The sequence below is a fragment of the Dendropsophus ebraccatus genome, chromosome 10 (assembly GCF_027789765.1).
Source record: "Dendropsophus ebraccatus isolate aDenEbr1 chromosome 10, aDenEbr1.pat, whole genome shotgun sequence".
NCBI lineage: Eukaryota > Metazoa > Chordata > Amphibia > Anura > Hylidae > Dendropsophus > Dendropsophus ebraccatus.
In genome coordinates, this window is record NC_091463.1 from 24,504,228 (window position 1) to 24,526,195 (window position 21,968).

Below are 21,968 nucleotides of genomic sequence, written 5' to 3' on the forward strand. Positions count from 1 at the left end.
ATGTCTTTTGGTCCTATAGCGGTGGCTCCAGGAAGCGAATAGAAGGCAGAAGAACGCTGGGAACGTGGAGAGGTAATGTATACAGTTTAGGGTAAGAGCTTCATGGACATCACTAATGATGTCCATGCTGCCCTTGCTAAACGATTATCGAGCAGATAATCGTGCCCACAGCAGAATGGGAGCACATTTGTGTTACCTACCTTGTGGTAATACCATTAGGATATGTTCCCACATCTTTTTATGCAAAAATAACGTCCGTTGTTTCTAAAATAACAGACTTTATTTTACAATGTCGGTCATCAATGATTATTTATGGCCATCATTATCAAACAGTGGCCAATATTTTGCCTAAATAAGACATTGTGTGAACCTAGCCTTATACTATAACGGCACATGAGGTGCCCCCCTCCTTCTTTAATCTTGGTTGAAAATGCAAGTGTGACATAGCCCAGTAGTTCACTATCTCTACGTTTATTTGTACTGATAGTTTGCCTGGCTGGCTCACACCAGCTTCACTGATAAATGTTTAGCTTTGCCTCTTCACTAAGATTCTTTCCTACCCTCTGTTACCTTACGGTTACATAATAACGGCAAAACTTCAGTAAAAAGTCATAAAAAGCCCAAATAAAATTTGACTGATCTAAAAAAAATGTCTTCATCTTTCTTTTTTTTTTCTCCTGAAACTAACAAAATGGTACAGTCTAAACTACAATTTGATCTCTACAGAGGCTAATTTGTTCCTAATTTTGCCTAAGACCCCAATAAACTTGCCTGCCAAGGTTTGCAAAGTGTTAGGGAGGATAACTGCAGACAGAGATCGTCCAAGTACTTGGCTTAGCGCTCTATGTTTTTGGGTTTCCTCTTTAGGAATAGATTAGTGTGTTTAATATTCCTAGAACAGAATGCTTCAGAACAGCAAAGTACAAAGCGAAATAGCCAAAAGGTATATATGGTCAGTTCTCAGAGCAGAAATGTTGCCGTTGTAACTAGGATAACATATCTTATATTAAGACATCTTTCTCAATTTTCATCATGGTTTTGGCTCTGTCTAACCAATAATATTCCCTTACCCCTCTATGACCTTTACATGAGGTAAAGGACAACAGAACATATCTTATACCTTATGAGATGATGGACTAGTAGTGCCTAATAGTTCAGCCAAGATTCCTCTCTTTGTCTCATCACTTGACTTACCATATGTTTTGTGCCCCTGACTGTTATGCTGGCCATGAACAATGGACAATCCCAAAAGACTTTGATCGATTGATCAAAGTCCCGTGTGTATGGCCAGCTTAATAGTTGGGGGGGGAAAAAACACTATGGTAAGTCAAGTAACAAACAATCACTGCTTGCCTCTCCCTGTGCCACCGAATTGCCATGTCTCAGATTCCGGGACCCCTGTTGGGAGGCATTTTCCCCTAATTTTCATTGTTGTCACAACTTTAGGGGAAAGTACCCGAACTGGCTGATAGACTGCCCCATCAGCCAACCAGTGACTGCAGCAGTGTCCCACCCCAGTCATTGACTGGCTGAGCGGGCAGTTCATCAACTGAGCTGTAACGTTCCAGCCCAAGAAGATCCCAGAGCCCAACGGGGTCCCAATGTGGTAAGCCAGCGCTACAGAGGTATAGGGGGAGGTAAGTAGTAATTGTGTATTATGTTCCCTCCTGACCCTTACCATTTTCTGTCTCATCAAGTTGCATGAACATCGTCAATGTTGACCTGCTGAGATGTGTACAACCATGTGTCTTTTTATTGATTCTTGGATCCCACTTTGAAAACCATCTGGAAACCATCAAATTTTGCTATTAGAGATTACTCTTTGGATGCAACCTGGGGATTCCCTATGTAAAGCCATAACCATGTGAGGGCATTTTAAGGTGAAAACAACAAAATTCCTTAAATGCTGCTCCAGCCATTTAGCCCTATGCCGATTCTTATAAGGATCCATTGTCCGCCCCAGGTTGTGACACAACAAGACAAGGAGATGTCTTCAAAAATCATGTTTTAACCAATAACATATATTCCTTCTCTGTCATTAGTAATAACGTAAGGGTTGAAGAACACAAAATTCCCAGACAAGGTTCAAAAGACGTATTCAGCTACAGGAACCAGATAGTCAGGATATCAACCTAAGTGACATGGGCATAATTCCATACAGAACACGAGACCAACATATGTGGGCCAGATATCACTCACAATGATTGCCCCAGCCCTGTGATGAAAAACAGTTCCTGTTATCCTTCTCTAAATATGGAGCTAAGTAGATGATACGAGCATGCATTTTCACAGTACTGTATACACATTCGTACAAAGCCAGACAAAAACACTGTATTGTTGAGCACGTCTGTTTTCCAAGAGCTCCAACAACACGTTTCATGCCACATCACTATCCATCCGAGATAAAAAGACAGGACAAATATGTGCAAGCATTGTTTTAGGTATTTGAATTCTTAGAGCATACTTAACCCCAAAGAATAACTCTTGCATATATCCAGATGGCAATTTGTGATATTGTTTTCATGCCAAGTTTTTGGCAGAATGAGTCAGACCTTTATTTGGACAAGTTCTTAACAAAGATGACTCTTCTTTATCTCTAGTAGAAAAAAAAAAGTGCGCTAGAGAATTACAGAATCCACAATGTACCCCAGAGGAACTTTCTTCCAAATGGGTCTCCTTAATCTGTTTCATCTCCACTGGCGCATACCTTACATTCCTGCATAGCCCACCGGCATCATTTTCCCCTCTCATGTACACAAACAACCATCTACGGACTCTTTATTATATTACCACCAAGATTTCTGGGACTCGATATTACACATACTTTGCAGACACACTAAAGTTCTTACTAGAACAGAGAGATCCTGGTGTTAGATTACTGTACTACAATCCATTATATGCTATGCTCACGCTCTTACCATATTCTTAGTATTACTAGGGCTAATAACATATGACTCACAAATAGTTGACTATTAGTTCTGTTTAGAAAAAAAATACATATTACAAATGACAGTTTTTCAAAAATTGTAACTTGGTTTAAGAGCATTGCTTTGGTTTAAGAGCTCCCTGTACTGGCAGAGAGGGGAAGTGAAGGAGGGACATGATCTGCATAGCGGGGTCTACAGCACTGTACTCTGACCCAGGAAGCCTTCCTCACCTTACAAATCATAGCAGATCCACTTCAGGCTGGGGCTTGCGTCAGGGGACAGGATTGTGGAGGTAATCTCTCCATAGCTGTAACCCCTCTCTCCCGAGACAGAGAGTGCTGCATGTATGTGCCCACATATGTCCTGGTCATTCCTTCATGCTCCCTGCAGCCTCTGTCAGCCCATGTGTTTCCCATCCTATTCCTTCCTGTTATAATGCTCCTGCACTTACACTCAGCTATACACACTGCTGCTATAATATGCCTGCACTTACACTCAGCCACTCACACTGCAGTGTAAAGAAGTTTCTGTCATACACTATATATATATATATATATATATATATATATATATATATATATTTTTTTTTTTTTTTTTTTTTTTTTTTTTGAAGGCTTATATTAAAATATAATATTACCCAACATTCACAAGCCTGTTTCTTATGAGGTCTAAATAATGTGCTATACCTTCCCATACACTTTACCTGCCACTTAGGATGTTGTGGAGATAGGGGTTGGGATTGCTTTGTTCTCAGGGAGGTAAGCCACCACAGGAACTGTCTGGGTGCGGCTTACCCCTAGCCAAAGAGAACAAAGGAACTTTTGGTGGTATGGAATGTTCATGTGTATGGGGAGGTAAGGAGAGTTTACTGTTGATTGTTCCGCTGACACTTATTAAAGGTGTAAGACTACCTTTACTCAAAAGTCAGCAAAAACCCACCAAATTAGACATGGCAACCGTCTATATTGTATTGGGCTTCCTGATCCTCCTCCCCTGAAAAATTATGTCAATTATGTTGGATTTTACTGCCTGACCGTTTTGTTCCCAAAGAAATGAAGCAATACCAGAGCTTTCTGGCAGCATCTCAACCCCCCGCCCCACCCCTATTTTCTACATTAAAAACATGGTAAACATTTACATGTATGGGAAGATCAGCAGAGATAGCTGTTAGCCCAATAAACCAACAGCTATTGAAGGTAAAACATCTTATAGGAAAAGTGTCATCAGAACATTACTTACTGTTTAAAACAAGTTTTTATGTTACATGTTTTTCAGAGTTTTGGGTGTTTTTTCCAATTCTCCAGGAATTTTTGTAATTGTACAGGTCAAAGAAGTTTCTGAGCATGGTTAATAGGTACTTATCACTTGGAGACCGCGGCAGGATCCTACACAAAAATCCTGAAGGTGGGTGGTCTTCTGACACGAGCTGTGGTTCGGGACTCCTGGAAGTGCATTGTAACACACTTACGATGCAGCATACATCGCTTCCGGGAGTTCCGTACAACACCTTTTGTCAGAAGAAGACCGGACACCTGCAGAATTTTTTCGGCTCATCCTGCCACGGTCACCAAGAGGTGAGAGGTATTTTTTAAAAGTGTGTCCAATACAAAAACATCTGAGGCAAGATGGCAGCTCCCATAATAATGTGATAAAAGTAACATTTAAAAAATTTAAAATTATAAAAAATATTAGCAAAAGTACAAGTTCCAGGATCCGTCTCTTATCAGTGAAAGAAAACCTAGGCGATACATTTACTTTAAGAGTATTTCTAAATTACGAGAAAAAAAGAGCAGTTTACTGATATTTGCACATTTATGTAAAAGATAATATATCTTTGCAAATAACTTCAATGCAAATTCCCTACTGTTGTATCTGATGCAGGTGTAGACATAACTATGGTAACAGACAACAAACACGCCCTCAGAGTAGTCTGGCCCTGTCCACAGACCTCCACTCCCTCTGTCCCATTTGGTCAGATGGTCACAACAGGTTGAAAAAGGGCACGTGTCAAAAAACCCTTTAGACGATAACCGTAATGGCAGTATCATGTATTGATTCTATTACGTGAGCTACTATTTACTGCTTATGACTATCGCTTTAATTTCATTGCGTCCATTTACCTACCCGTGGCATTCATTCTTATAATTACAGTACTATGCAATCTTTTACCGCTAGTTTACTTAAGTGGAATTATAATAAAGATGATCAATCTTAGTTCTTTTATTTCCTCTTCCCTAGAGCTGTGTTCTGGAAAGGCCAGGGCAGCCTGACTGAGTCGATATACTTCTTCTTGGATAGTTTGTAGCAGCATTATCTGATTAAAGTAGGACTGAGAGAAAACACAAAAGATCCTAATTAATTTACAGTCACTAAGGTCTGTAAACTATCCACATAGTATAGCCAAGGCAAAAGACGAAATGTACCTGTCAACAATAGAGAGAGAAAACGAATGGGAGGGGTAGGACTAAGGGGTTGAGGCCGCGTCGTGTGGTTGTAAACTCAAACGTCATCTAATTCAGAGTTGATGACCTTAACAAAATTGAATAAAACTGATCTCTTTATCTATCAGGTCAATTTACTGAGCTGTTTGTGCTCTTAGGACGTGCATTGTCCCTTTTTGTAGCTATATGTGCAACATGCGTTATCTTAATTTAGAAGAACAAATAGGTTTTAGCTTTACCCCGGATGCTTTCATATCAGACATGAAAGATATTTAAGCCTTATAATTCACCATTGAGTTTAGAACATGGCTACAAATTTATAATTATTTTTTTTAATGGCATCTCTAAAGTCTTTGTTATATTCTAACCAAGACCCCATAATATCCATGATCTTGTGGAACAAGGATTTGCAAAGTTACTCTCATGGCACCCTTTCAATATAGCATTATCTTAAAGGGGTTATCCAGTGCTACAAAAACATGGCCACTTTCTTTCAGAGACAACACGACTCTTGTCTCCAGTTCAGGTGCAGTTTGCAATTAAGCTCCATTCACTTCAATGGAACTGAGCAGCAAAACCCCGCCCAAGCTGGAGACAAGAGTGAGGCTGTCTCGTGAAGAAAGTGGCCATGTTTTTGTAGTGCTGGATAACCCCTTTAAAGTCAGGATTTCATACCAACCTAAAGTCTTAAAACATTACCCATCTTTAGACAACTGTCTTGGGGTTATTGCCCCTCAACAGTACAGTATTAGTGTAATGTATTGTATGTACTTTTTAATGCTAGTGCTTTGGACAGGGTAAAGATGGGTTACAAAGTGTGACACACGCACACACACCTCACTGTTAGGCAGTATAAAAGCCCAGGTGTGAGAGGAAACCTTGGAGTACAATGGGAGGTGTAAGGAGAGGAACATCTGAGGGGATCATGGCTGGAGGAAAAAGAGTGAAGTCAACTGGAGGCAGCTCAGGTTAGTAGTTAGCTCAGTGCATCAGACATTAACACTGACACTGAAAGTAGAGGAGGAAAGAGCTTAGAGGAAAGTCTGGAGGTCATCTTGCTGGGAGTAGAGGGTAACTTACTCTTCTACTCTTAGACTCTTCTCTTGATTTCGAGGTTTGAGGGGCAAATTCTTAACAGCCCCTTGCTAGGATCAGTAATGCGGTGGCTTTCGGCCTTATCTAGATACCTGTTTAGTAAGGACTCACTGGTTACTAAAGATCCTCAGGTAAAGGGGTTATTCCATCTTAAATGGAGAATCTATGGAACATGTGCTCAACACATGGCAATGTTTGAAAGTCCAACAAGAGGTGAATGGAGTAGTGGCAAAGCACATGTATTACTGTTCCATTCACATCTGACTTCCATCTATGTGATCGCTGGGGGGGGGGGGGGGGGTGTTCCATTCATCAGTCAGATGCGAGTCAATCAGCTAGTTATGCCATACTCTGTGCGGAGGGTTAACTTTTAAACTTGGAATAACCCTTTTAGTAATGTACATTGGGGCAGATTTATCAACCCCATGGAAAAGGCAGAGATCTTTGCTCAAATCACCCAGTTGGAGCAAAATCCCTTGCCTTTTCAGTGACAGCTTGGCTTGTCCCCTCAAGTAAGGAAAATCATGGGAGAAATCTACCCCTGATCCTGAGCAGTTGTAGATTTATGTGTCCGTCATGCGGTAGTTACAGGTCCTGCTGGATTTACTAAGAGTCGTACACTTTATTCAAGATCAGCTTATTGCAACAAATTGCAACAACGGCCGTGATTTATGTAAAACATACGCTGTGTGAACATAGCCTTAGGCTATGTTCACACTACGTAAAAGTATGTACACTGTGCATGTGAACACTGCCCTATCTGCTATGGGATCCCGGCTGGAGCATAAACACATCGTATAGGCTCCGGCTGGGATCCCATGCGGACCCGCAAATAACTGACATGTCAGTTTTCTGCAGCCGCAATTCAGTGAATTGCGGCTGCAGAAAGCTCTTTCAGTTCACACAATGAAGCGAGCAGCTCCGGCCACTTGCTTCATTGTGTGCTGTGGAGTGTTCTGATGCGGGCGCGCGCTGATGCACCCGCATCAGAACACTACGGCCATAAAGATCATCTGGCCGGTACTGCAGTACCGGCCGGGATGATCTGTGCAGAGACTGGCCGTTCTGTGACCCGGCCGGGGTCACGGAACGGCCAGTCTCTTACAGAGTGTGAACATAGCCTTAGGGTGGTATTACACGGGCCAAGCAGGGCCCGATAATACCTGTAAACGAGCAGTGATCTGCTAGATCGCTGCTCATTTACTGGGTCTATTACACGGGCCAATAATTGTTAAACAAGGGCTGCAAGGACATCGTTAACGATGTCCTTGCAGCCCTTGCATAACTATATACATTAGCCATGCACGTTCCAGGGCTGCTGCTGTGGTCTTCTTCTCCCCGGGTCCCGCGTGCTGTAACGTCAGAGTGGCCTGTCAGCTGACAGGCCACTAAGCCAATCACAGGCCGGGACCGTCGCGACATGTGATTGGCCGGGCGGCCTGTCAGCTGACAGGCCACTCTGACATTACAGCGCACGGGACCCGGGGAGGAGAAGACCGCAGCAGCAGCCCTGGAACGTGGATGGGTAATGTATATTGTTAGTCGCCGCCCGCGCACCACTATTACACATAGCTGTACGCGGTCGGCGCCCGACAAAAATAGGTCAGAACCTACATCAACGATCAGCCGATGATGGTTGTTATCGGCTGATCGTTGTATTTATTACATGGAACGATAATCAGACGAATCGGGCCGATTCGGCTGATTATCGTTCCGTGTAATAGTACCCTTAGTCTGATATGATGTGCATGAAATGTGTGGGAATCTCTTTGCTCAAGATGCTAAAGATAAGGCATTGGTGACATATAGAAACTAATATGTGATAATTCTGAAAGATATGCTGGTAGTACTTCACCCGACGATGGAAAATTCTGTTGCATAACTGTGGAGAGACAAACGTAATAATGATGCAGTCCTTATAGTAGTTGCTGAAAGGAAAAGGTAGAGATAAATTTTCTGCTGAAAAATATGGACGTGTTGAGACATGTATCCTGTTTTATCACTTTCCCATTGAAAAAAATGTATATTTCAGACAAAAGAATGTGAGAAAATTGGCTACTTGTAATGATCCCTCGAGTCCATCATCATTGCCAGCACCTAGTAAAGGAAACGGTCACTTTGGCCTTAAAAAGTGACTATTTCATCAAATTTAGACAAAGCATTAAAACAATGGATACAGGTCGAAACCGACAAAGTTCAATAGCTGATTTCCGAATAAGACAGGAAGACCACACGTGCGCTTTACATTTTTACTTACTAAGGCAGTAGTGAGTAGTAAATGGATATGTTATTAGCATCAATAGTGTGTGTTAGAAGGGAGTGAAGACTAGGGCAATGTTCTTCTAGGTAGTATTATGTGGTGCCATGCTTCTTTTGACGCTTTTTGAAAACATCATAGCAAAGCACAACTATTGTAGGCTATGGTGCCAGGCTCTCCATTTCCACAACATATATTCACATGGCCCTTTCATGTGCACGAGGCTCAAGGCTTGAGCAATCCGTAGAGGTGCTAGGCTTGGATGAATGTTTCTTTTTATACTATTTTTGTTCTGGGTTCTTGGACCAAACCTGAAATCTGCAGCTAAGCAAACATCATGAGACACTTCTGTCTCTTGAACTTTCGATCACATGGCAGGATTATCTTCTTATTTGCACTCATATGTACAAGTTGATCACATGAGTTCCATCTACCCCTTTGCAGTTCAGCCGATTTGCTTCCTTCCAATAAAGGCCATTAATTCAATCGTGAAAGATCAATCTCCCAGAATTTTTTTTGCTAGTTATTTCTGCCCAGCATTGTTATGCTTCTCTTCTAAGCAATGATAATGAGGGATTATATGTTCTTTCAAGATACGTTAGGAACCACCTTGTTTTTGGTGGAAGATTTATGCTAGGAGACTGCGGACAAAATACTAAAATTTCTATGAAATACACAAAAAACAGGGTTGTACAATTCACAAATCTTGCCTAGAGTAAGCGTCTGGAATTTATTGCTCCTCTTGTCTCCATTTGTCAGGATTTTCCACGGTTAAAAAGACCACCATGGCAATATCCCTCCCCCCTATTAGTCATCCTTCATTACAGTGTATGGCAACACATTCAGTCACTCTTTCAACCATAGTCTTCCACTTTTATGTCTTCCACAAAGAAGAAATCTGGCTCTATACTGACACCTATTGGGTGTAGATACTTCTTTCCCAGGAAGTAATGTCAAGCCTATAAAACGTCTTCTGCAAGCTTGGTGGTCCACCCAAAGAAAAACATTACTAGACATAAACAAACTTGCCGAACTCTCACAAACCCGAACGATTGGTATTTCAATCCTGCTGCCAGGAGCAGGTGGATAAGGCCAAGGACTGCCCGTAAAACATGGATACATCCAAGTTCGCTCACCTCTACATATTACCTCTTAGATTGATAGATTGATTGTGTTTAGTACAACTGAAAGAACTTTTTTAAAGGAGTAGCCGAAAAATAAAAATTAAATAATGTAATAAACAATACATACATGTGTAACCAACTGAAAGGCTGCGGGCTTGATGAGCGATTCGGCTAATATCTACTTACCATCCTTCAGAACAAAGGTTTTCTCATGTTACATTCACCTGCCCAATCCTTTATAGGCCGCTATGGGACAGTTGACAGGTTAATCGGCCAGTCCTGTTGAAGTCAATGGATTCAGCAGACAATAATCTAACGTAAAGTATGTGTGCCCAGCTGTACCCAGGGTAGTTAGATACATGGCTAACCTAATGTTGTCCCACGTGATCGGAAAGCCTTGCTCGAATAATGATCCCTCTGGCTTCATGCCAAAAATAAGAGCTATATTATTGCTTACTTACCCAAACAATGGAAAGATGCCTCCTCACGACAAAACAGGGAACAGCCATCACCATTTATCTTATTCATATCATCACATTCTTCACCTAGGTCTCTGAAAGAGACAGATGATATAAACGTAATGTTGTTAAACCACATACAAAAACTGATCAGCTGAAAGAATCCACTATATTTTGGAACCGTAAAGGTGAATCGTTTATTATTTGTTCAAGTATGTCGGTTTGAATAGTAGAGAGAGAGAGAGATAGATAGATAGATAGATAGATAGATAGATAGATAGATAGATAGGAGATAGATAGATAGGAGATAGATAGATAGATAGATAGATAAATAGATGATAGATAGGCGGATAGATAGATAGATAGATAGATAGATAGATAGGAGATAGATAGGAGATAGATAGATAGATAGATAGATAGATAGATAGAAGATAGTTAGATAGATAGATAGATAGATAGATAGGAGATAGATAGATAGATAGATAGATAGATAGATAGATAGGAGATAGATAGATAGATAGATAGATAGATAGATAGATAGATAGATAGGAGATAGATAGGAGATAGATAGATAGATAGATAGATAGATAGATAGATAGATAGGAGATGGGAGATAGATAGGAGATAGATAGATAGATAGATAGATAGATAGATAGATAGATAGATAGATAGGAGATAGATAGATAGATAGATAGATAGATAGGAGATAGATAGATAGATAGATGATAGATAGATAGATAGATAGATAGATAGATAGATACTGTAGATAGGCGATAGATAGATAGATAGATAGATAGATAGATATCCAAAAATAGTCTGCAGCACTCCAGTTAGTATGTGAATTTATTTTTTCTTTTTATTTAATAAAAAAAAAACGCAGTATAACAATCCAAACAGTGCGACAAATGGGATGCGATGTTTCGATGCTTGAAAAAGATGGCGTGAGGCTATCAAAGCACCGCATCCCATTTGCCGCACTGTTTGGATTGTTACACTGTGTTTTTTTGATGAAATGAAAAGAAAAACATTTTTCACATACTAACTGGAGTGCCGTGGACTATTTCTGATAGATAAGAGCTAGGAGATAGGTAATCTAAGAATCACGGAAATTCTGGACATTCTGGGGGGGGGGGGGGGGATGGCATTTATAAAGACCACAGTCTTAATTAAACCCCACCCCCATTCACCCCACCGGAGTTATTAGGAGGCGCACGCCTCTTAGTAAATTCCAGCAGGACCTAGGTCTGCCGCACGTGGGGCAATGAAATCTACATCTGCTCCAAAGCAGCTTATGTTTCTAAAAGAGACTTGGATATCAAATTGTTTGTTATAGATATCACCTCTAGTTTTTACTGGCACCAGTTTTTATAAGATACCATCATGATGACATTGATTTCTTATTAAACTATTAAACTTATTATTGTTGTTGTTGTGGTTGCTGCTGTTGTTGTTGTTGTTGTTGCTGAAGCTTTGCTCCAAGTATTTGGAGACATCCTTGTTGGAATTCTATCATAACCTTATACATTTATTATATTTCAGCTATTTTGGAAAATCACATTGGGCCACAGCCAGTATAACCCTATGATGGTATTTATTATATGCAATAACTTACTAACCTATACTATAGTTAGGACAGCCAATGTAATCTAAATAGAGATCTTAAAAAAGTAGTGCCATTTAAAGGGAATCGAGAAGGTAATGTACAAGCAACCAAGATATGAGCAGCGGAGGAGCTGGATGAACATTGTGTACCGTTATCTGTGCACATCAATAGCAGCAATTCTATACATACTGTTTTGCTGAGACAACATAATGTCCATTCTGCAGAGTATTATTTTACCTTTCCTTCTGCATGGTACATTAACACTTTTCTAGGCAGTCATCTCATTCGGCATTATTTGTTCAGTAAAGTAAATACATTTAACTTCGGCAATCTTTTTCCTTGTAACATTAATTTTTCATACTTCATAGATTCTCCTGGGTCTGCATGTCCCAGACTTCAATGACATTCTTTCTGTAAATCATTACTTTATAGAATTGCAATATAATACTCTCTCTTCCTTCAGGATATTCCATTTTAATGCAGAGTCTTAAAAATTTCAAAAGAAGCCATTCATTCTAAATGTACTAGATAAGTACAGTCCGTACAGGCAAATAGATGTTCACAATGTACTGAGGGGTCATCAATTAAAGAGTAGTCCATTGGTATGATCCTACTTCATATGCCCTAGATCTAGAGGAGGTTCCCTCCTCAGGACGTTATATTAAATCTGTCCTGATCTTGGGTTCGGACAGCTATACGGTGGTCTCCTGACTCTTCACTGACAGATAATGTTGATGGAGAGTTGGATTTTCAACCCTATTGTTCTGGGAAGGACCAGCCAGCACCAGAGCAGTCAGGCTGCCTGCCCAAGGAGGACACCTGAATATGTCAAAGTATGGGAAAGTTGGAAGAGCTAACTGTTGGACGAACATTTGTTGACCCTACGGTTATTGAAAATGTATGACCACCTTTAGACTAGAGAGACAATACAAGTAGTAGCCCCCTATTTAAGGAACTTAGCTTGACTGTACATTACATGCCGATCCTTTCTGATCACCACAAGTGCACTGTGGGTTTGACTTCCAAAATACCTGGTGATCACCTATTATCTTAGGAGGTTTCCGAATGATCTACTGACCACCAATGGCTTCTCAATTAAAGAATGACTTGTCAATATGGTGGGGGTACCGGCTTACAGACCCCTGACTGATTTTAATACAATTTCGTCAGAAAATTCTATAAAAAAAATGGAAAGACTTTACGATCTAGAAGTGTCATGGCCTGCGGTTACTGATGGATTAAGATTTTGATAATTTAAGCAGGTTTGGAAATTAACATCCCTGTCCAAAGAAGACCTTAATCCATGGACTATCAGACAAGATAAATGGCTACCTCTGAAACATGTCCCATCCTTTAAGGGCCTCTTACTTTTGGATTATTCCATCCCCACAGTATCCATTGCCATGATGATAAACCAGTTCTGGGGAGGGCTCGCTCTCTCCGTTGGCAGTGACAGTCACAATCTGGTATTTGTAGACACGTCCATGTTTCAGGTCTCTACAAAATATAAACAGGATATAAGGTGACACGCCGATTCAAGTGAGCAATGGTCCGTAATAGTAGTTAGAATGACAGATCATGTTTTGTTACTAGTTTAGTTCCTGTATATTCACAACTTTGTGTAACTTAAATATCAAGCAAAATACAAGAAGCTACCCCAAAAAAACAACAGCCATATTACATGTCCAAAATTATGTTGGCACAACATTAAATGAATGTGTTCAGCCTTCACGGCCAGCATTAAATAAAGCAAACAGCTGTTGAGCCATCCAATCTCCATAGAAGTAGAATGGCTTGTCATAGGATTCCTCCATTTTAATGATCCCATTCATCATTTTCTATGAAGAAGAAACATCTTGAAGACACAAGAGTACAGCTGCAAAGTGGTTGTCGTCATAAACCAAGAGAATAGGACCACCCGGAGCTAAGGAGCATAGCATGTAAAAACAGCCATGAAATATTGAAGCCAAAAAGCAAAAGAAACATTGGTGCAAGATATGAGTATAGGAAGGGGTATAACGCAAGCTACACCCCTAACTTCAATGTGCTGTTTATGATTCTGGTGTCCTCTTATGTGACACTGGGGCTTCTGGCACCATCAGGCTTTGGGCCCTGATTCAATTGCTACCTCTTTTACCCATTTTTGTTGACTGAGCATTCAAACATGAGATCACCATGAGTTTTATTATCTGACGATAGGGAGTAGCGATAAAAAAACTTTTAAAAGTTTGGTTAGGCAGATTTGCCAAACTTTAAAGAAAATTTCGGGTTTGTCAAAACCGAACCTTAAACAAACTGCATTAAAACAGCCAAACAAGAGCAGGCTTTTAGCTGGTTTAGTGTGGTTCACAAAGTTCGCTCATCAATACTTTTATACTTACCTGTCCGTCCTCCTCCTTCTCTGGTCTCTAGTGTCTGCTAGAGGGAACAGCAAAATGACCAGTGATTGGATGAGGGGTTGCAACTCCCAGTATGAGAGTGAAAGCCTGCTCAGCCAATCACTGGCCACAGCGCTGTCTCAGTAAGTGATTGGCTGAGTGGGCTCTCATCTCAGGAGTGACAGCCCACTCAGCTAATGACTGGCTGCATTGTTTTCCCATCTCAGTCAATGATTGGCTGAATGTGCTGTCACTCCCTGGATGAGAGTGAAAATCCACTTAACCAGTCACTGGCTGCAGCGCTGTCTCAGTTAGTGATTGGCAGAGTGGGCTGTCACTCTCCTCTTGGGAGTGACAGCCTGCTCAGCCAATTACTGATGACTGAGACAGGAGAGTGCTGCAGCCAGTGGTGGGCTGAGCGGGCTGTTACTCTCGTCTCTGAAGTGACAGCACACTCAGGCAATCACTGGCTGTGGTGCTGTCCTATCTCAATCAGGGATTGGCTAAGCGGGCTGAAGGCGGCTGGAGACACTAGACAGGTGAACATAATTTTTTTTTGTCTTTTTATATGTATTAAATTGTACAGCCACCAACTTTACAAACTCATTGCAAATTTTGTAAAGTTTGGTACCGAACCAAACTTTTTGCAAGGTTCACAACGAATCTTGGTTCATAATATTTGGTTTGCTCGTTTCTAGTAAGGGCTTTGAATGTTCCTACTAAAATTTGATGCATCATCTATAACATCTTGGAGATGACAATTTCCTGTTTCACTGTGACAATGAACAAAGCAGGGTCTATAAAAATGTTTTGCCACATTTGGTATAGAAAAAACTTTTACGGCTTGCTGAGAGCCTTGACCTGAAGCCCATCATACAACCTTAGGATGAATTGGAATGCAAATAGTGCTCAACTTTACTAATAGTCATACGACTGGACAGAAGAGTCCCAGGAGCCACATTCCAAAATCTAATTGACTAGAGGCTGTAAAAGCAGCATAACTACTCCGGGGAGAAAGATTGACTGAGCACATGTGGATGTCATGTTGAGGTCTTTAGTTGTTTTCCCTCCATTTTTGTAGAAAAAAAATCTGTTCCAAATAAAATGCATCTGCGAGGATATATGTGACTGACAGATCTAATAATTTTAATATTTGCTATATGTATCTATTGAGCGCCACACCATGTCTCTAGAGGATAGAGCATACTTTTTAATAGGTGTAACATAGTATATGATCAAAGCGTTGGGTTTACTAACCTCCAGGGTCCAGCTGTTAACATGGAGAAATCTGTGTCTTGTCAGGGAAATGTAGCATAACTTGACTGCCATCACATTTCCCCAGGATAGACAATAAGTATGATCGATGGGTTCGACCACTGGGTCCCCCATGATCAAGGGAACTGGGTTTTCTTGTCCCTTTAGTGTATGCAAGCTGCTGTTCTATGAATTTGCTATGGGACTGCTGAAGATTCTGTTTTAACTATCTTCAGCTGATCATACCTGGTGCCACTTGAGGTACATGGGACCCCTGTTCTCTAGTTTGGTGGTAATTCCGAAAGTTGGACCTTTACCGATCAGATACTTACCATGTAAAAAGGTAATAAATTATAATCTTGGGATAACCCCTTTAAGATTAAAGATAGAAGGATCAGTTTTAATTACTCTGCAACAATGTCTCATTTGTCCAAGGGCTATGTCTTTTATTGCAGTTCAGCTCTATTTATTTTAATTGGGATATTCTCAACTATGAGACACATCCCATGGACAATCTCATGTAAGTCCTTACCAGTTTAAGGACTACATTAAATAGAGCAATCACTAGCTGAGCAGGCTGATAACTAGAGGAGAGGACTAGAGGAGCAAACGAGCGCTGTGAGCGCTCCTTTGCTTCTCGTTCCCTACTCCCTGCTGGCGCTATTACTCGCAGCAGCGAGCAGGTAAGTGCAGGGGTGGCCACGGGGAGCTGCAAGGGGTCCGCCCGGGTGATCACTAGATCGTCCGGGCAGCCCACAGAGGATAGCGGCGGTCTGCTGAGTGTAGAATTACAGATAATTATTTTTTTTCTAATCTCATACAACCCACCTTATGTGTTTAGTCTCTTGCATAATACCATCATCTTATACAACACCCTTATGTGTTTAGTCTCTTGCATATTACCATCATCTCATACAACCCACCTTATATGTTTAGTCTATTGCATATTACCATCATCTCATACAACCCCCCTTATGTGTTTAGTCTCTTGCATATTACCATCATCTCATACAACCCCCCTTATGTGTTTAGTCTATTGCATATTACCATCATCTCATACAACCCCCCTTATGTGTTTAGTCTCTTGCATATTACCATAATCTAATACAACCCCCTTATGTGTTTAGTCTCTTGCATAATACCATCATCTTATACAACACCCTTATGTGTTTAGTCTCTTGCATATTACCATAATCTCATACAACCCACCTTATATGTTTAGTCTATTGCATATTACCATCATCTCATACAACACCCCTTATGTGTTTAGTCTCTTACATTTAACCATCATCTCATACAACCCCCCCTTATGTGTTTAGTCTCTTACATATTACCATCATCTCATACAACCCCCCTTATGTGTTTAGTCTCTTGCATATTACCATCATCTCATACAGCCCCCCTTATGTGTTTAGTCTCTTGCATATTACCATCATTCCATACAACCCACCTTATGTGTTTAGTCTCTTGCTTTTTACCATCATCTCATACAGCCCCCTTATGTGTTTAGTCTCTTACATACAACCATTATCTCACACAACCCCCCTTATGTGTTTAGTCTCTTGCTTTTTACCATCATCTCATACAACCCCATTATGTGTTATGTCTCTTGCATATTACCATAATCTCATACAACCCCTTTATATGTTTATTCTCTTGCATATTACCATAATCTCATACAACCCCCCTTATGTGTTCAGTCTCTTGCATATTACCATCATCTCATACAACCCACCTTATGTGTTTAGTCTCTTGAATATTACCATCATCTCATACAACCCCCCTTATGTGTTTAGTCTCTTGCATATTACCATCATCCTTTACAACCCCCCTTATGTGTTTAGTCTCTTGCATATTACCATCATCTAATACAGCCCCCGTATGTGTTTAATCTCTTGCATATTACCATCATCTAATACAGCCCCCGTATGTGTTTAGTCTCTTGCATATTACTATTAGTAAACAACAACAAAAAGTATCTACTATAATGTAGCAGCGGTAATGTTGTGGCTCTATCCTGCTGAAAGAGAATGCGCTCATTACTGTCATATCTATTTGCCCAGCAGAGCTGATTGATAAAAGCATTATGTTACACCATGACGTTCCAGTTTTCTTTCTACTCTAAAGTGATAATAGCGGCTGCTTTCAATTTCACAGGATATTTTACTCCTCGAGATCTATCTGCTTCTCTTTCCTCTTTTTCTTTCCCTCTTTTACTCTCGGGCACCCCTGGGATTTTTCATTTTACGTTTACCAGAATCTCTTATTACAGCTCTGCTGAGGTCAGTTTAGGACACGATCCAACATTTTCTCCCCTCCCCTTTAAGCTCTGCCTTTCCATCAGAATGGTTTTCATTACGTTTTTTTTTTTTTTTGTCCCTTGTTTTCATAACAAGAGCAAATAATAATTAGTCAATGGGATGTTGTTCCGATGCTGTTCACAGAGCAGGTGCAGGATATGGCGCTCATCTACAGTATCTGTTCTTAGAATTAAATCCTTAAAAAGCTTAAGAAGTATTCAGAAAGTATGTCGGTGTTAAAAGGTGCATGTGTGTGTGTGTGTGTGTGTTTTCGGCTACAAAAAAGAGGAGGAAAAAAAAGGAACTCACACAGAATGTACAGCGAAATCACGAGGAACGCTTGAAACATCTGAAAATAATTAAAGGGGGTTTCCAGTTTTATGTAAACAGAGCTACTACACTTTTTTTTTTTTATAAAGAAAAAACTCTGTTTGCTGTCGGCAAATGTGACCAGTTCAGAAACTTGGTGTTGACTTAACACTTTACAGCTGACACATTGATGCAAATATATTAAGTCGAAGCAACCCTGTAAGAGCTAAATACATGGACAGCTCAAACCTTCTTCTCCTGATAGAAGAAACATGCCAGCCTGGAGTCCAGAGTTTTAGCCTCTGCCTGTAAACATTTTAGAAGGTGATTGATAACACACATACACCTTTTAACACATATGTTTTTGGGCTATGTTCACACTACGTAAAAGTATGGCCGTTGTTGCCGATGCCGTTGTTGGCACGGTGGAACAATGCCTTAGTTTCAATGGGATCCCGGCTGGAGCATATACACATCGTACCTGCTCTGGCCAGGATCCCATTCGGGGCCGCAAATAACTGACACGTCGGTTCACACAGTGAAGTGAGCGGCTCCGGCGCTATGGGAAGCTCTGATGCGGGCTTACGCTGCTGCACCCGCATCAGAGCTCTGCGGCCGGAAAGATCATCCGGCCAGAGACCGGCCTTTCCGTGACCCGGCCTAGTCACGGAACGGCCGGTCTCTTACATAGTGTTAACATGGCCTTGGAGTATTTTGAAATATTTTTCAGGATGTAAGCAGGTAAAAGCTTTAAAGTGTTCACATTCTGCATCTGTTCTGGGAGCAGAATTCTAAGCCATATGCAGACATTGGGTTACAGTATTAAATGTACTGATTATACCAATACCGCCACTAACCCTAACTAAAACTAATACTGCCGCTAACCTCAGCACAATACTGCCATACATAGTAAAATTATTCCTGCCACTAACCCAAAGTACAAGAATGCCCCCACCCACCTCTGTACAATTTACCGGGCTTTGTGGTCACTAATTAACATTATGTACACTATTAAAATTGGGCACATAATACTACCATAAATAGTGCCATTAATCTTGCCACACACAGTACAGTTATTGCCGCCATCAACCCTCACTGCCATTATTGCTGCCACAGACCTCAGTACAGTACAATGAAAGCTCCATTACAACCCACATTGGAGCCTTTCTTGTCCTAAGGTCGGTGGTGAAATTAATTGTACTGAGGTTTAGTTGCAGTATTTATTTTACTATGTGTGGCAGGATTATTTAGTCACTAAATAGTTCAGTTATTTGTACAGGGTTGGGTGGTGGCATTCTTGTACTGGAAATTAGGGGAGGTTTTAATTCTACTATGTGTGGCAGTACTAAAGGGGACAGACTCTCTCTACTGTGGTCTATGTCCATGAGGCTTGCTGTAAAGCATGTCACCAAATGCTGTTAGAAACAGCCCAGGCAAGATGGCAGCCTCCATAACAATGTACAAAAAGTAAAATAAAAAAAATCGCAGTCAGAAAATAAAAGCAGATCAAAATAAAAGGTCAAGTTTTAAAATCTGACTCTAATCAGTGAAAGAAAATATAGGTGAGACAGTCCCTTCAAATGGTCACTAAATAGCCCTGTTAATTGAAATGTGAGATCTTGTGAAATATAGGGGGACATTTATGAAATGTCAAATAAAGCCTGTAAAGAATGTTAAATCAGGGGCCTCCCCCTTGCCTTGCCCGACAACCCCCCCCTCGCGCACCAATTGGGCGAGTGGGAGATATACCCCAGGGAGAAGGTGCGAATCTGCGCCTTCTCTGCGCTTCGTAAATGTGCCCCATGGTGTTAATTGAATACTGAATGGTGGCATTAATTAATAATTGTATAGTTGTTATTTCAGCATTTCTACTACAATTACTCTCCACCACAAAAGTACTGCATTGAAACTGTATTGTGTAAACACAGCCTTAGGATACTGGTAATTATAGGTATAATATAGCAGTATTACTGTATTATTAATGCATGGTATGGGGGCTAATTATTGGCCACTGTTGTAGCATTGTAAGTAGGTACTGTATGGTGATATTAATTGATTGATAATGTATTGTTTAGGGGTCTATTAGTCGGGCACTGCCTTAGGACAGTAAGTAGGTACTGTCTGTCAGTATTCGTTAAAGAATAATTTATTATAGGGGCCTATTAAGGGGAGTAGGATCTTAGTGTAGTAAGTAGGACTTGTATGTTAGTGAAAGTTGTGGAAATACAGAGAACCTCCACATTAAGTGACTTTCTCATAGTTCTTCTTTAAAACTATATATATATATATATATATATATATATATATATATATATATATATATATTCAAATCCTAATGGAAATAGCAGTTTCCAAAAAGATACTGTACAGGTTTTCACTCACCTCTCCATAAAATATTGACTTCGGGATTATTATTTTATACTAAGGCAGTCATTCTAGTTTAATATAAATACTGTATTTTTGTCAGTCCCATTCTTTTTTTTGGCACCATGAATGGTGACCTTAGCTGAAGTTAGGTTTGTTGTTCTGCTAGGATAATTTTGGCTTCCTGAACGAGCACTGGAGTGGCCACACTGAGAAGTCTTCTCCCCTTGGACGTAGCGGTTCTCACTTTGGTTTGGATGAGTCCCAGTAGAATAAGAAATTCTGCAGTTCTGCCTTGGAAAAGGCTTTGCGTTGTATCAAATCTTGGACTTTCTTTGATCTGGACAGTGTATGCATAGACATTTTGTGGTGGATTCATGCAGGTGTATTACATATATATTATGTGCAAGAGGTGTAGCTTTTGAGCTCTATTAATCTTTTGACATCTGTTAGAGTCTGTGAGCTGGTAGTCTTTCAGTTATTAGCTTGGTAAGCTCTTCTTTTAGCATTGAGTAAGAGATAAATATACAGTTCTGGGAAGAGTTATGGAGGCCCTCTTGTATTTGGGGGTTCACGTCTCTACGATATGTTTGATGTTTGTTAAAACTGAAGCAACAGTTCAAAAAGTTTGAAAAACAACAAAGACAAATTTAAAAGAGTTCTAAACAGTCCAAAATATGCAAATATTAACTGATCAATCATCTGCAGACCCTCTGGCAGTATCTGATGATCTCTGACAAGCATCTTCAGCAATATGGCAGCTAAAACAGATGTTGTTCCAAAAACAATGCAAACCCATCAATTATTATGTTGAGGCTTCCCAAGCCAGTGAAGGCAGCCAGAAAACAACAAAAGGCGAAGACCACCAAGACAACCAAATATGCAGAGTTATCAAATGTGAACCTATGGACAACTCACAAACCATCACTTCCTTTGCATCAAGGTAGCAAACAAGTTTAGTGAAGACTTTGATCATGGAAACAAAGCTAAGACTGGTTTCACACAACCACAATGCCTGGACCTCCCACAATTCTACTCTTTTAAATATCAGTCACCATAGAACTCTACAGTGATTTGATCTTGGATTAGTGGAATTGCTGGGATCTGGGAATTAGGTTTGTATTATGGTCAAATGCAGTACCATTATGCCTGTCTGAATCGACACTTAAGGGGTACTACAGATGGGAGGCCTTTTTTCACTATGGCCTTGGTGCGGGTGGATGAAAACAACAACGTCTCCTTACCTCCCTGGTTCCAGCGCACTGCTCCAGTCAACTGGTCCATGACCACTTCCTGGTCTGAGACGTGATATTTCAAGCCTGCCAAGCCATTCAGTGGCTGTAGTGGTGTCCCGTCTCTGCCGCTAAGTATCTGAGCAGGCTTGAAATGTCAAGTATCAAGCCCCACCTCAGAACAAGACGGGCAGGGACCATGAGAACAGAGCAGCGTGATGTGGGC

At 40.6% G+C, this 21,968-nt stretch overlaps 1 protein-coding gene across 2 annotated transcripts in view; it reads right to left on the bottom strand.

Annotated features, from left to right (window-relative positions):
• PAPPA (pappalysin 1) overlaps positions 1-21,968 on the bottom strand; it is a 224,891-nt gene that overhangs the window by 74,103 nt on the left and 128,820 nt on the right. For both annotated transcript variants that reach the window (XM_069985507.1, XM_069985506.1), the window contains exons 8-9: positions 13,274-13,402; positions 10,306-10,397 (exon numbers count right to left, since the gene is read on the bottom strand). In XM_069985507.1, the coding sequence (XP_069841608.1) occupies positions 10,306-10,397; positions 13,274-13,402 (221 nt within the window). The remainder of the gene's footprint in view (positions 1-10,305; positions 10,398-13,273; positions 13,403-21,968) is intronic.